Source organism: Phyllostomus hastatus, unplaced genomic scaffold, assembly GCF_019186645.2.
Source record: "Phyllostomus hastatus isolate PE091 unplaced genomic scaffold, TTU_PhHast_1.1 phas_contig_86, whole genome shotgun sequence".
Lineage (NCBI taxonomy): Eukaryota > Metazoa > Chordata > Mammalia > Chiroptera > Phyllostomidae > Phyllostomus > Phyllostomus hastatus.
This window is the reverse complement of record NW_025333977.1, coordinates 22,234,256-22,249,494: the sequence shown is the minus strand read 5'-3', so window position 1 is coordinate 22,249,494 and position 15,239 is coordinate 22,234,256. Positions and strand designations below refer to the sequence as shown.

General features: G+C 39.2%; 1 protein-coding gene across 7 annotated transcripts in view; it reads left to right on the top strand.

Moving 5' to 3' along the window:
• TNIK (TRAF2 and NCK interacting kinase) overlaps positions 1-15,239 on the top strand; it is a 346,968-nt gene that overhangs the window by 189,001 nt on the left and 142,728 nt on the right. For all 7 annotated transcript variants that reach the window (XM_045851219.1, XM_045851226.1, XM_045851225.1 and 4 more), the window contains exons 3-4: positions 1,425-1,481; positions 12,660-12,785. In XM_045851219.1, coding sequence (XP_045707175.1) covers positions 1,425-1,481; positions 12,660-12,785 — 183 coding nt within the window. The remainder of the gene's footprint in view (positions 1-1,424; positions 1,482-12,659; positions 12,786-15,239) is intronic.

Sequence of the window (15,239 nt, the reverse complement as noted above, 5' to 3'; positions counted from 1 at the left end):
AACTGCAACCTGACAGGACTTTTTTTTCTAATTTTTGTAAGAAAAATATATTTAACTCTGTCTCCCTTTAGAGGTTCCCTCCACCCCCAGAATTTAATTTTTAGTCCTTGTTTGAGTATTTATTTTAGACCTAAACTGAGATGGAGTTTAGGTTTATATTTTTTCATTTCTCTTATGAATGGGAGTAACTTAAATTAGGAGTAATATTAAATTTTCACTTCGAAGTTCCCCTGTAATAATAATATCCCTCTTTGTTGCTTTGCCCTCAAATCAAAAAATTAACGAAATCCTATGTGAAATAGAGATGAATGTTTCAATGTTTAACTCAACTTAAGTAAAATATGAAAAGAAAGTTTATTTAAAAATTACTTTCACATTTTAGCGATAAGAATTTCTGATGCAGGATGTGGGTGGCAGAAGGCGGGCAGAGGAGGTGTTCTGGGCTTGGGCCCTGGCGGTGAGGTTCGTCTCACCTCTGGAAGAAGGGGATTGGATTAAGCGCCTGGAGAGCTCTTCGCATGCCATTTATTTGCGATTTTATGAAGTTGCCTCCGGTTTCCAGTGATCTTTAGGTCAGCTAACTCCTGGCCAGTCCCTCAAAGTCTGCCTCAATCTGGATCCTAATTGGTTTGACATTCTCTGGTGATGTAAAAGCAACTCCAGCTGGGCTGCCTCCTTTGTGGCCCTCCCCTCATCAAAGGTTGACAGCTCAGCCGCTTCCCCTGGCAGAGCACTGGACCTGCCTTTGCCTGGGACTCCGCTGAGGCTTGCTAATTGTTTCATCTCCAGGATCTCATTTGTGCTGAAGCTGCCGTCCCAGAAGTGTAGTCCTCAGTCAGACCCATTGAGAACTGTTATTTCAGCTTGGAAGCGAAATTTAAAATGGAGAAGCAGGTTATTTTCTTGTCCATTGTTACCTTCAGTGCCATGATAGCAGTTACTAAAACAAAAACAAAAGCACAAACAACCAGTTGAGACTGTTACGAGATATTTTAACCATCGAGGAAACTGAAGTTGCTTCACTTCCTGAGTATTTTCTAACAGAGGACAGACTTGCATCTCCTCCAGCCTGGTCCAGCTCCCCTTCCACATAAATCCACCTCGCAAACAGCCCTGGTCTGACACTTTGGAGAGGAGGTGGAACCAAATGATTCAGCATTGCCTTTTTTATTTAACTTGACAGCCACTGTGAAAATAAGGCCCAAAGACAAAGTGATGGAGATGTTTTACAAAATAAACACTAAATAGAAATTGATCTTCAAACCACCGAAGATCCGTGTGTGCACGTGCGTGTCTGCCTGTCCGTATGTCTTCCCCAGTGCATTCTGTAACGTTCATCCAGGTGACATTGTTCTTCATGGTTGGAAACGAATGATCATGTTGTATATCAGAGCTAAAGTCTCTATTTTGTTTTCTTCCTACAGGGTCGTCATGTCAAAACAGGCCAGCTTGCCGCCATTAAGGTTATGGATGTCACAGGGGTAATGTATCTTTATCTTGCCTTCCCAATAGCAATATATTTATAATAGAAAAAGTAGGGATAGAAAACATTAATTTTCAGAAATAGAAACTTTTTAAACATCTTAAGAGCTTTCCCCACTTGTGCTTAACATGAAGTAAGAGTTATTCAACAGCTGATAGAGAAAACCATGGGTAAGCTATTCTAATTAAATTAGATAACTACACACTGCCTTAGGTATTTAGAGTGAAGAATAAATAATGTGTGCTGATAATTTACATCAACACAATGGAAGACATTTGCATATGAAGACAGAACAAGGATTTGAAGGTATTAAAAGAATAATACTGAGATTACACAGAAGAAATGGGTCTTAACATTTTTCCCAAAGGTCCACCTAACACCGGAATAGATGACACTTTGGGTGGCTCTAAAGTCCTACTTCGATATTTAGCATAACTGTTTTCCTCCCAAAATATTATTTAATAAACAATAACAATAACCACAAATTCTTATTTTTATTTAGAGCAACACCGAATCAAAATTTCTGCCTGGATGATCAAAAGCAATCTAAGGAATAGACTTTATTCGAAATACAATCTTATGCTTTCAATCCTTTTTGCTGAGTCTATTTAAAATATGTTAATGCCTTTTGAAGAGTACTGAGCAAAAATCAGACTTGAAAGGACTCACTGGACATCAAAAGCATGTTAATAATTTTCTATTGTCCTGGGAATTTTTCTAAGATGCCTGTCTGCTGTACATAAAAACTAAAAGACCAAGTCTTTCACTGGGTCCAGGAGCAGATTATTCAGTGTAAATAGACATAGAATGAATTAGTCATACAAAGGTATCAGGGACCAATATACAAATTTTAAAAAAAGGCACATGGTATTGTCTGCATGTCTGACTTCAATTTATACCTTTTCTGGCCCAGTTTGTTACCTTTGTTAGTATGTATTATATGGTATGCTATCTACCATAATACTAATTTTGCTAATTTTCATTTATACCACACATTTTTCTGATTTCTTACTATTGATCTGAATTCTTCTTTAAATTATATACATTTTTGCCCTGGCTGGTGTAGCTCAGTGGATTGAGCACAGGCTGTGAACCAAAGGGTCGCTGGTTCAATCTCAGTCAGGACACATGCCTGGGTTGTGGGCCAGGTCCCCAGTGGGGACAACATGAGAAGCAATCACACATTGATGTTTCTCTCCCTTTCTTTGTCCCTCCCTTCCCCTCTCTGAAAAAAATAACTAAAAAAATTTTGTACTAAAAGGAAAAAGTATATGCATTTTAACAAGTAAAAAAGATGTCCCCCATGTTTGTTAGCACTTAAAATACTTCCTTTTATTTGTCCTAACTATATTATTCAAATTTCAGAGGTTGCTAACCAAGTTCAAATATTTAATCCCAATTAGTTTCTTAGTTCATCTGACCTTTGCTGAATAAGAAACTGCAGGTAGATTATATTAATTAGGTTTAGCTTCTGCCACTTGAAACAGAAGCTCAAGATAATAGAGGCTTATGCATGATGAAAGTGTCTTGCTCTGTCACGTTAAAAGAGTTGAGAGTTGAGAGCCCAGGGGTGTGGGGCAGCGATGTGGTAGAGTAGAAGAATATTTTTATCTCTCTACTGCATCATTCTAATTCGTGGTTGAAGATGGTTGTCAGATTTCCGTTGATCATTTTCTTTGGCAGCCAAAGAAAAGGGGGGGGGGCGGTGTTGATAGCTGAAGGGTACAGAAGAGAACCCCATCCAGTGAAATCTTTTCTATGCATTTCTACTTGGTTCAGGGAAGCTGGGGAATGTAGTCTTTCATTCTACCAATGTGCGCAGTTAAAAATCTGGGTACTGCTACGAATAAAGGGAGAATGGACAGTGGTGTGATCAACTGGCAGGGTCTGACACAAAGATCAAGATCAGGTATTATTAGGTGTACCTCTAAACCCATTATAAATGTGTGAACCTTTTATAAAACTCCCACGACAGAGCAAATTAAAATTTATTTTGTTATTCTGCTGAAGTCCTACTACTGTATTTTCCTTGCAGTGAATAGGAGCTCCACAAAATGCAATGCCCTTGGCAGTTTAATGGCTATTGGTTGTGGAGGAAGTCCATGACATTTGTGCTATAAAGTTTTATTGTGTGGTTCTGTGGAACTACAGTTGAGTTCTGTTGACATCCTTAATCTCAGGGCACAAGTGTGCACAAAGTTGTATATTGATGCACAAAGTATGACTTGGGAGTACTGCACATTGCTTTTCTAGCTCCTGATTCTAGTTGTGAGACTTTTAATTGCTTGACAAACCGCTTACTTTCACTAGACCACTTTGCTTGGGATCAAAATAGTTAAACAGTTATTTATCCCAGATTATGTTTTTTCAGTTTAAAGAATGTTAGTTAGCCTTTCTAAACTGGGCTTCACAAGGCAACTAAGCCCTACAAGAAAATTATTTGAGAGACTATTTAATCGATTCTCCCAAGGATGGTACAAAGTTAATGGCATTTTCAATGTATAGGAGAGTCATGCATACAATGGAGGCTTTATAGTATTTTGGCTTAATTTTCTTGGGGAACCCCTGTTGAAAGGGCTTGATAGTTTCCCTGATTTAGGCATATCATTGGCCATTATGTAACCACTGACCCTTAACAAAGACAAACATGGATACACATCAGGAAGTGGTTTTCTTATTCCCATGGTATCTGATACAGCATCAAGTGACTTCTGTGTCACCCCCTTATGCATGACAGTCAACATAAGATTTCCTTTGTGAAACTCATGTGGTGTCCTCAGAAAACAATCTATTTCATTTTGCCATGTTGTCTTTTGTGTATTATGGAATGTTGCAGAAGCTTCTTACCAATTATTATAATTGTGCTCATTATAGCTGCTCTGTTAAAAACTGAGATGAATTCTCAAAGGTCGTCTTTGTTAATTGTTTGCAATGATTTACTGCAAAGCTACTATAGTTTATTGTAATAAAATTGATAAAGCCATAGCTTGAAATCAATTTTTAAATTATTGTTTTTATTCTATACTACTTCTCTCTCTCTCTCTCTCTCTCTCTCTCTCTCTCTCTCCCTCTCTCTCTCTTTTCTTTTTTTTGTAGAAAGTAGCCACAGATGGAATTGAATATAATGCTTGTGTCCTTCTGGTTTTAGATCTGAGACACTTCCAAATTTGCTAATACTTGCTTCAGAATTAGTGCTTACACTCAGGCGAAGTCTTTGAAGTTCTTTTATTTTCTGAAATAATTATGGGAATTTCTGTATTTTGTCACCTTCTGGGGATTCCTCCCCAGCTGGACGTTGAGGGGTTGTAACGAAGCCTAGGAGGACCATCAGACGAGGACATTCCTGGCCAAGGAGAGAGCCTGTACCAGGGCGTGGAGGTGGGGAGCGTGCGGAGCATGTTCAGGGGACCACTACAGAGCTTAAGGATTAAAAAGTGCTGAGGACCTGGTGGCACAGGATGAATCTGGACAAGTTAGGGCTATATCCTGAAGGCAGGGACTTTACAAGGTTTTCACAGCCTTTGTTTACCCAACTGAAACTTTAATCAAATAGTTTTAGGTAAAAATTCAATATGTAGAAGAGATATAAGAGGAGTGTTTTTATTTTGGTTTTTGTTTTGTGTTTGATTGTTTGTTTGTTTGTTTGTTTGTTTGTTTAATTAGACGAGGGAGGCTGTGACTCCTGGCCCTTCCTCCAGACTACCGCTGGAGCCAGTCAGTGTCGGGCCGGAAGTTGAGTAGCAAAGTAACTTGGTGGGGTGTGTCTACTAGAAGGATCTGTTTTAAGCCCTGCTCCACTTAGTTTCTATTTCTGTCTTATTTACTGAATTCCTGTGGGTGAAGCCGTGACCATTCTGCATCTCTCTGTCCAGAATATGGACGTGACCTTCTCCCAGTAGCCTCTGGTAGAGTGTTTTGCTTGTAGTTAACGAACTCAGTGAATATTTGTTAAAATTGGACCAAAAAAATCTAACTATCTTCACTTGTTTGGAAGAGTCAGGGGGACACACTGCTATAAGCACATTTAGTTCCTCCCTCCCAACGGGACAGAGGGGAGTGATTATTAGCATAGCGTATAATATTAAAAATAATAACAACAGCCATGGTCAAACTAAAAATTGATATCGTTGACTGAGGGTTTATCATGTGCCAAGCACCGTTCTTAGTACTTAATACAACATATATTAACTCATTTAATCCTCCAAACAACTCCCATTAAGGGAATACTGCTATTATATCCACTTTACAAATGAGGAATTGAAAGCACCAAGAGCCTAAGTCACTTGTCCAAGCCCCACAGACAATAAGTGGCAGAAGGTTCTAATTCAAACCCAGCCGGTCAAGGTGTGCCCACCCTCCCCGCAGCCCTGTAACAACAATGAGGGGTTGGGGAGCACTGCCACAGCGTGGTCTTCAGATTCCGATAACAGCCCACAGGCACTGAAGATATAAGTCACCTTATTTACAGCTGACGTAACCCAAATGAATGACAGTACTGCTAGGGTTAAACATATTTGCTTCTGGGTAACTTGAGCATAGATAGGCCTTTTTATTCATTCATGGTTTTCTTGGGAGTCAGACGTTAATGCAGGCTTGGGGGCGGGGAAGGTGCACATCAGACTGGTGTTACCCAATTCTCCAAGGGGCACGGGCCCCGTGTAAGACAGCGGGTTCGCCTCATGGTAAAGAGGAGCAGTGTAGTCATCACTCTTACCTGAGTATGTGCTTGTTTTGGCACTTCATGGCCCTCTTTCCCTGGACATGTTCCCTCTGCCACATGTGTCAATGTGGATCAGATCTCTCCTCTCACAAAGTTAGTGTGAAAAGTAAATGTAGTTACTTATAAAGCATTTGAGAACAATATGTAGAACACAGTGTCTGGTGCATGTAGTTATTACAGTGTCTGTTGCTGACATTTTTTGCCTCTCTCCCCATGGCACCAACTCCCATAGAAGACAACAGACTGTACCCCTCCAGCTACAGGGTCTTGGCAACCACTGTTTCCCTGCCAGGAAGACGGTTCTCTCCTCAGTCACACCACATCATACTTCTTCTTTCTTCTTACCCCCACCGGAGTAACTCCCAGAAGGGCTTCAGAATTCATCTCAAACTGGGATTTCTCAGGGCTGTCTCCCGTGGGCCCCCCAGTGAGATCAGCTGCCTATCCCGTGTGTGTTAGTAATTTTGCATGCATCTCTGTCATCCTTTGGTTTCCATCTGTGTCCCCCACTGGACTATAGTAAATTCCATTGTGGCAGAGCTTGAATCTGTTGTGCCCATTGTTGTATTATTATATTGTTCACATTTAGCATTGTGCCTGGGATATAGTGGGCACCTAAATATTTGCTGAATGAATGGTATACAGCACACCCAGGAGCTCCCTGCGGAACAGCGTGGTAAAGTCACCAGTTTCAGCAATGCTGCACTGTAGAGGTGTGGGCCTAGGCACCTCACTGACCTACTCTGGGTCTGTTTCCCTATGTCTGTAAAAACGTGGCTCACAGGTACGTAACTCCACCTTGAGATAATTTTAGGGGATCCACACATGCTTAATTCCCATTTACAATATAATATGTATATTTTAACATTTAATAAACGGTGGTTTAAAAACAAGCATCAAACTGTGTGTTACATATGAACTTTGAAGGCACTGAAAAATGCCAACTCCTCAGTTTGCACTGTTAGGTTACTCCATTCGAATGGAGAATGTCATTCCGTATAAAGATTTCAAAGCCTGCTCTTTAAAAGTAATTGCTACCAAAAAAGAAAAAGTTGCTACCATTTGCAATTACTTATCTTAGGAAATGTAGATTTTCTTTACCCTTCAGAACCAAAACAAAACCAAGCATTAATGATGATGAGGCTGATATGTGACTTTAAACTTCCATCAAAAATTCTAATTTTGTATTCACTAAAACAGACTGCTTGTTGTCATTGATTATAACTAGATCAAACTTATTATGTAATCAAAATTATAAAATAAGGATTTATTGATTTAAAAAGTCTACTTGTTGATGCTATTTATTGTTGAATTTATTGTTGTTGAATTTTTATTGGAAGAATTTATCCAAATTTATCAAAATTATTATAATTTTTTAAATCACATCCTAAAAAATGTTACCAATTCCTTCAAAATCTAATAGTCAGTGATTCTTTAACAAAGAAATATCTTCAATTTTTGTTACACTTAGTGAACAATGAAGGTGAGAGTGACGGGTTGACACGAATGCCTGTCCAGGGCCAGCAACCGCATGGGAAGCAGGACAGGTGGGCAGAGCGGCAGGGACCGCAGCCAGTGCCCGCACGTCCAGAGGGAGTGGCATTTATGCGTCTGTACACTGCCTGTTTCCTCCTAGCGTTCAAACTGATCGGGCCCTTGGATTATTATAAAAATTTTATACATAATTTTTTTCCACTCCACGGGTTGTGAACAACTAAATTTTAGGCAAATTGTTTGTTAGAGAGCGCACTGATATTAACTGTCTTATTACTTCTATCTTTACATCCTAGCGTATTGTATGTGCTTATAAGGTATTCCCCTGTATAATAAATATGTAACTTAAAATCCCTCCATTATCCCCTGAAATCATTCACAAGTAAATATTATTATTGTGTGCAGAGAAGCTTCTTTAATTGCAGGACCAAAGACAGGTTTCTCTTCGGCCCTGGATTAGAGTGCCCCTGCATTCTCCTTTCATGATTAGACCTTTGGTTTTATCACCATGGGTAATGACCCTTTTTCTGTCTAGGAGTTTTCAGTACAGAATTAAGAGCACTGGCTTTGAAGTGAGACAAATCTTGCTTTGTATCTTAGCTTTAACATTTAACATATGAATGAAGTCATTTTCCTCATTTGTAAAATAAGATCATTAAACGGATCTACTTCATAGAGCTGTTTTGAGTATTAACTAAGATAATATGCACACAGCCTCTAGTACACAGTGAATATTACATAAGTTTGGCTTTTGCTATATTTTGTCATGTGGCCTAAAAGCATCACCTGGAGTCATCCATTTCTTTGCATTTGAAAATCACCCCCTCTTCACAGGGTTTGTCATCCTATAAGAGGCCGATCCTGGTTTCTCACGTTGCCCTCTGCAAGCAGTTAGGAAGCACCACACCAATACACACTACTTTTCAAGTCTCTGCTCTGTCAATCTGCTAATGCCCCATTGGCCAAAGCAAGTCACATGGCCAACCCCAACGACAAGGAGAGGAAATGGACTTCAACTGTTCAAGAGGGAGGCTGCTAAATATTATGGCCACTTTTTTGTTAATTACCACAAATACTAAACAATAAATAGATTCCTATGATCTTGAGGGAAAAAAACAATCTTCTTTATGCTGATAATAAAGCTTTGATTATGCTTAATAAGGATTTAATCATTTCTAAGCCCTGAGAGGTGACTTAGAAAGGTATTCTCTCCTGGCTGGCGTAGCTCAGTGGATTGAGCGTGGGCTGAGAACCAAAGTGTCATAGGTTCCATTCCCAGTCAGGGTACATGCCTGGGTTGCTGGCCATGATCCCCAGTACCGCACATTGATATTTCTCTCTCTCTCTGTCTCCCTCCCTTCCCTCTCTAAAAATAAAAATAAATAAATCTTAAAAAAAAAGAAAGGTATTCTTATTCCCATTTATAGGTGAAAATAGGTGACATTTGAAAAGTTTAAATGCCATGCCTGAATCAGCTTGGACTAGATTTTAAAGGCTTCTGCTTGAAGTAATGGTTCTTCCTACAGCACTAGACTTGGCTTATGAAAAGACTCTCTTTTTAAATTTGTGACAGTTTGGTAGCATGACTTTGTTTATAACTGTGGTCCAGTGGTCATTAGTTTCCCAGTGAGCTTGATGCTTGTGCTTGATTCTTAAGACACAGGAACAATCCCTTTACAAAATAGAAGACATCTGACTCTTATAACTTTGCAACCTAATTCTAGCCTCAGTTGTAGTGTTTGTCTTTTTGAAAACATCATAACCTATCTTTTTCAATGAGCCATATTGTGAGAGGGTGGATTGCTTGTTGAATAGTTAAATGGGCTCATAGTAAGTGCCCCGTTTCAATTTCACTGAATAAAATTTACTGTTGTCCTTGCCCTAGACAAGAAATTGGGATAAACAGTAGCCCTGAAGTCCTCAGAAATTGTATGGTCACTTACTTACAAGATTATGTAAGACCAAGGTCAAGGTTCTATTTTAGAGCTGCATAACCATGACCCACAGTGGTTTCATCATTGTGTTTGAAAACAGTGCAATGTAAACCTAAAATTCAAGTTACTCACATTCCTGCCATCCTACCCTTGTTATTTATTTATTTTTGGTTGAAAAGATTATTTATAATGTTTATTTGTATTACAGTTTATAACTTTCACATACTTCCTTTAATTATCACAGAAGAATGGGGTATATAATAATACTATTACAAAATCTCTTTCTCATTATGGATGAGAAAACTTGGCTCCAAAAGGTAGAGTACTTTCCTGAGATCACACAGCCACAAATGAGTGGAGCCCAAACTGAATGTGTCACCCCACCCACCACCACTTGTAGGTGGGGTGACACCCATGTACATGATTTCTGACTCAATGTACATGATTTCTTCATCGTCATATCTTCTCAGTTTACCTTTCCAAAGTGATGGAGAATGTGCTGACTTCATTCCAATCTCCAATACTGTTTATTTTGGGTTTAATTATATACTGAATTACACTGTTATTTAATGGTTTCATAAGTTTTTATTTTTTAATGATATGGTAAGCTTTTTCTAAGCACTCCCTTCTCCCCCCAACCCCCACCTCTGATTCTCCCCCATCATTCACTGTCCTGTTGGAACCTAGAAGGCAGGCAGCAAACACTTGTAGGACCAGACTGGCTGCTCACTAGGAATGACGGGAGCTGTCAGGCAGGGTTGGACAGTGATTGGTGTTTTACTGCCTCGTGTACTGGCCTCCTTAATGGAAGCATCTGTCAAGGCCAGGCTGCCCACAGTAACTCTCAGGTTTGTTTTTGACCCTTCTATTTATGCTTCCCTAAAGTACATCTGCTCACATCCTACCCTCATCCACAATTATTAGGCCCCACGTGGTGAGTTTAAAATAGCTCATATGCACCATAGTAAGACATTTGAGGCATATTACAGGGACCTTCCCACAAGCTGAGGTCTGTGAAGGTCATCATCTCCTGAGGCCTGTGGTGAAGGTGTAGGCAGCTTTTGATAGCCGCAGGGTACCATTCCTTGGTCAGCAGAAAGCCATCCCTTCCCCCAGTCATTATCCCAACCCCTCACTCCCCTCCACTGTGAGGGCCGCGTGCTTCACCTTGGCTCAGCATGCCAATCATGCATTCTATTTTGAGGTTACCTAGTCTTCAACTTAGTGAGGCCACATGATGTGCAACCCACTCAGTTTTCCTAGGTTTGCACATCTCCATTGTTTTTTACTGAACTTAGTTTCATGTGGTTAGGAAATGTCAGCATTTCAGCACTCTCCTCATCTTCTTCTTACCAGTTCCTTTCAAGCTTCACTAACACTGCTGTGCATGGTTGGGTTCTTTGTAGGTATTCATTCTTCTATTCACATTTAATTGCAGACACTTTGCTGAGTGCTGGGGATATTATAGAAAGCGAAAGATTCCTGTGTTTAGAGTTGTTATGGACTGGTAGGGAAGAGGTACTTAAATGATTAGACAGCTAAATGGGGGTTGCAATTCTGGTAGGTGCTACAGTGGGAGAGACACATGATGATCCACCGGGCTCCCCTCAAATCAGGCAGGTCAGAGAGCTTGCTGGGGAAGGGACTTTGGAACTGGGATCTGAAGGCAGAAGAAAGCTTATGATTCATGCAGGAGAGAGTCAAGTAAATGGGAAGTTATGACACAACTGACCCATCCCTCCAACTAATATCAGCAAATATGGCCCATGTGTCAAGAACAGTAATGGATGGACAAGTATAGTGGCAAGGGCATGGGGGGTTGACATTGCCTGAGAGAATTAGGGAAGATGCCCCTGAACAGTATCCGTTAAATTCAATAAAAAATGGTGAGTAGAAATTGAATGAGTAGAAATTGTATGAAGAAGAGGAAGCGAACAAAGACATCCCATGAGAGCCTGCAGAATGGCCCAGCAATGTAGAGAAGCAGGAGGGAGGCCGAGCAGCTGCAAGGGGCAAAGGGACAGGCAGGGACACACTGTGAGTGGTCTTTCAGGCAATGGCAACATCTTATACTTATGCATAATCGTTCCTACTGATGCGTCTAAAACCTCTTCCCTGGGATAAAAATTTTTTCCCACCAACTTCAGATGTGATCAGGCCACTCAGGGTGGTATGGCCAAAGACTTTTTCCACCAACTTCAAAAATAAAATACTATTTTAAAGTCCAACTGATGTGAACATATGAAAATGAAATTACAGGAGAACACAACTCTTTCCACCAATGATGCCTGGCTGGGGCGGGGGTGGGGGCTGTCTAAAAATGACTTGAGTTGGTAGACTCCATGTTGAAGCTCAGAACAAACGAAAACTGAAGGAGGACACTTAGGAGAGTTGTGTCTTTTCACATTGGTGGCACTGACACGTTTCCCCTTTCCCTTCATGTTGAGTTTCCGGACGGTGAGCTGGGTACTCCTGCTTTGTGAACTTCCTCAGATCCAGGGAACTTACCCTCACTCCCTTTCTCATCTGACTTTCATCATCTGTAGTCAGGTACTTCAGTCAAAGTCAGCTTCAAAGAATGTGAACTTAAATTTTAAATTTTAAATATGGGTTTCCATTTTTTTCACTTTCCTTAATCTTTTCTATACCAGACAGGATCAGTAATAGGTATTTGATGGACATAGTTCCCAGAGGCCTAAAGTGAATTTTATCTCAATAGCCTACTTTGGTTCTTTTCCAGGTGAAGGAATGAGGTGTTTTGTTTTATTTTTTTCCCCCAGCAAACCTGCTATACCTATTTGCTGTACAAACACAAGACCCTTTGGATTGCCAATATGTTTGTTGTCTTGCAAATTTTTCTTTTGCAGTCAAGAAAAAAAGTCAAGTTATATAATTAGTATGCTTGCTTATCACCACAGAAGGAAAAAAACAAAGAATTTATTATGTGGTTGATTCAGATGGTGACTAAGAAATAGAATTCTACTAAGGCATGGATTATCATGACCGAATATTTATTATTCTAATACAGGATGAAGAGGAAGAAATCAAGCAAGAAATTAACATGTTGAAAAAATATTCTCATCATCGGAATATTGCTACATATTATGGTGCTTTTATTAAAAAGAACCCACCTGGCATGGATGACCAACTTTGGGTATGTAGTGCTCTCCAAATTTACTTTTCTTACATGAAGAACAAGCAGCACTAAATGGTCCATTTCCCTGTCCTCATGACTAACTTTGATTAAGGAACTCCTTAGAAACCCTTAGCCCCGTGATTTCTATAATTTTGTGTTTTCAAGAGTTTCTCCCATTTTCTTGACTACCTCTCTGTATTCTTAGTATCTCTGCCTTCTATCTCTTAATGTGGACCATCCTTAAAACCAGTTGTTAAGTTCTCTGTTTTGTTCCCATTAATAACTACTTATATTGAGTTTTTATTATACTTCAGGCATCGTGCTATTTTTTCTGGGTTATATCATTTATTCTGGCTCTTTGAAGTTGATACTGTTATTCTCATTTTTGGGGTGATGCAACTAAGGTTAACAGAGAGGATAAGCAAACTGTCTCAATGTCTAAATAACTAGAGATGGTGGAGCTGGGATCCAAGGCAAGCTCTACACGAGTGCTTCTCTTATCACCGATGTGTGGATGACTGAAATTTAAATTCTAATTCTATGAGTAAAACACTAAGACAGTGTCCGATATCATGTAGGAACTCTCAAAGGTTGCTTTCCTTTTCTACTGCCCCTTGTCCACTCAGATATGTACCCTAGTCCTGTATTTTTGACAGTCTAAGACATGACGCTAATTGAGCATCCCACCAATAGTATGTTCAGTGTGTCTGACAGCAGAACCACTACTCCTATCCCTGTCCTGCCCAGCATAGATTGCTCTTCTTCTCCTTTTCCTGATTTCTACCATTGGAAGTTTTATTTATTTTGTTCTGTGGGAAGGCTGCAACGCTGTCTTGGTTTGACCTTCATCTGTCAATTTTATAACCACCATTACTATAGGCCCATTGACTCAGTGACAGCCTGGATTCTGGAGCTGCTTGATCTCTCTCTCTCTCTCTCTCTCTCTCTCTCTCTCCCACACACACACACACCCCTCTGTTCATCTCATATGATGCTCTTATATTAATAACTACAAATACACCCTTTTAACTATTTATCATCTTGCTCATTTTCCAGAAGTCTTAATATGTGTCTTACACACAAAATTCACTGAATTATCCAGTGCTTACTATACATCAAATTATTGATTAAACGATGTATATCCAGTTACCACTGTTTCATAGATAACTTGCCATAGAACTCAGTCTTGGACGGAAGTTACTCCTTTAATGCATAAGACACTTAGAGCCCAGGTGAGGAGCCGAACAGACAGTGAACACAAATGGTGCTTAAAAAGATGTAATAATGTCTGTTGGCTCAGAAAAACAAGATTTCCATGTCATTTGATATTGAATACTATAATCTTTGGAAATGGAAAGATCTGCTGGGAATTTCCCCCCCGATAAGACTTAATCTCTAAATTCAAAATAAGAAATGTATTTTGGGATAAGTAAATTCACTTTGTATGATCACATTGATTTTACATATTTTTATGTGATTTATAAAAGAGTTACAGGAAGATTTTAACTGTGGCCTCTTAAATGTGTATTAGCTGTAAATGTGACAATTAAAATGTAGAAATCATAAAAGAAAAGAAATGTGACTCTGTAATACTAAAGAGAGATATATAAAATTTTTATTGTAAAATCATAATAAACAAAGGAAAAATGCAAATAGCCAATTTAGGGAAAATATTCATTTAATCTGCCATGACAAAGAATTTAGTAACTTAAAGGTGAAGAGTTTTTATAAATCCATAGGAAAAATGCCCTGGCTGGCGTAGCTCAGTGGATTGAGCACGGGCTGCGAACCAGGCATCACAGGTTCGATTTCCAGTCAGGGCACCTACCTAGGCTGCAGGCCATGACCCCCAGCAACCGCACATTGATGTTTATCTCTCTCTGTCTCCCCCCTCCCTTCCCTCTCTAAAAATAAATAAATAAAATCTTTAAAAAAATTGTATTAGTCAAGTGACTTGCACAAAAAAAAAAACTTCAAAGAAAAAAAAATCCATAGGAAAAATATGAAACTACTAATTGATTAAGTTAAGAACAAGGCAATAATTAATATAAGAAGTATCAATTACCAGTTAAGATGTTTTTAAAATGTAATCTTACTAAAAATATAAATGCAAAAGTAGATGGGAATTAGATAACACTTCTTACTGAGTAGAATGGCAGAGCTTTTGTGTTTAAATGACATGACCAGAACAGATATGCACAGCCCCACTTGTGGAAATGAGCTTCATTCAAAAGCAATCGAAATATATACAGATATACACACAGAGAGATACACTGTATGTATCTCCCAAAGAAAGTACTTTTACTTTAAAATGACCTAGTAATAAATATTTGGGCAACTACTGAAAGATGTATGTAGATGGGAGCCAATAGGGAATTGCTTAAGCAAATTCATTAAGGGATGCTATTCAGCCAGTTAAAATGATGTAGATTTGAATGAGCATTAACAATGATAGTGGGATTTTAAAAGCTA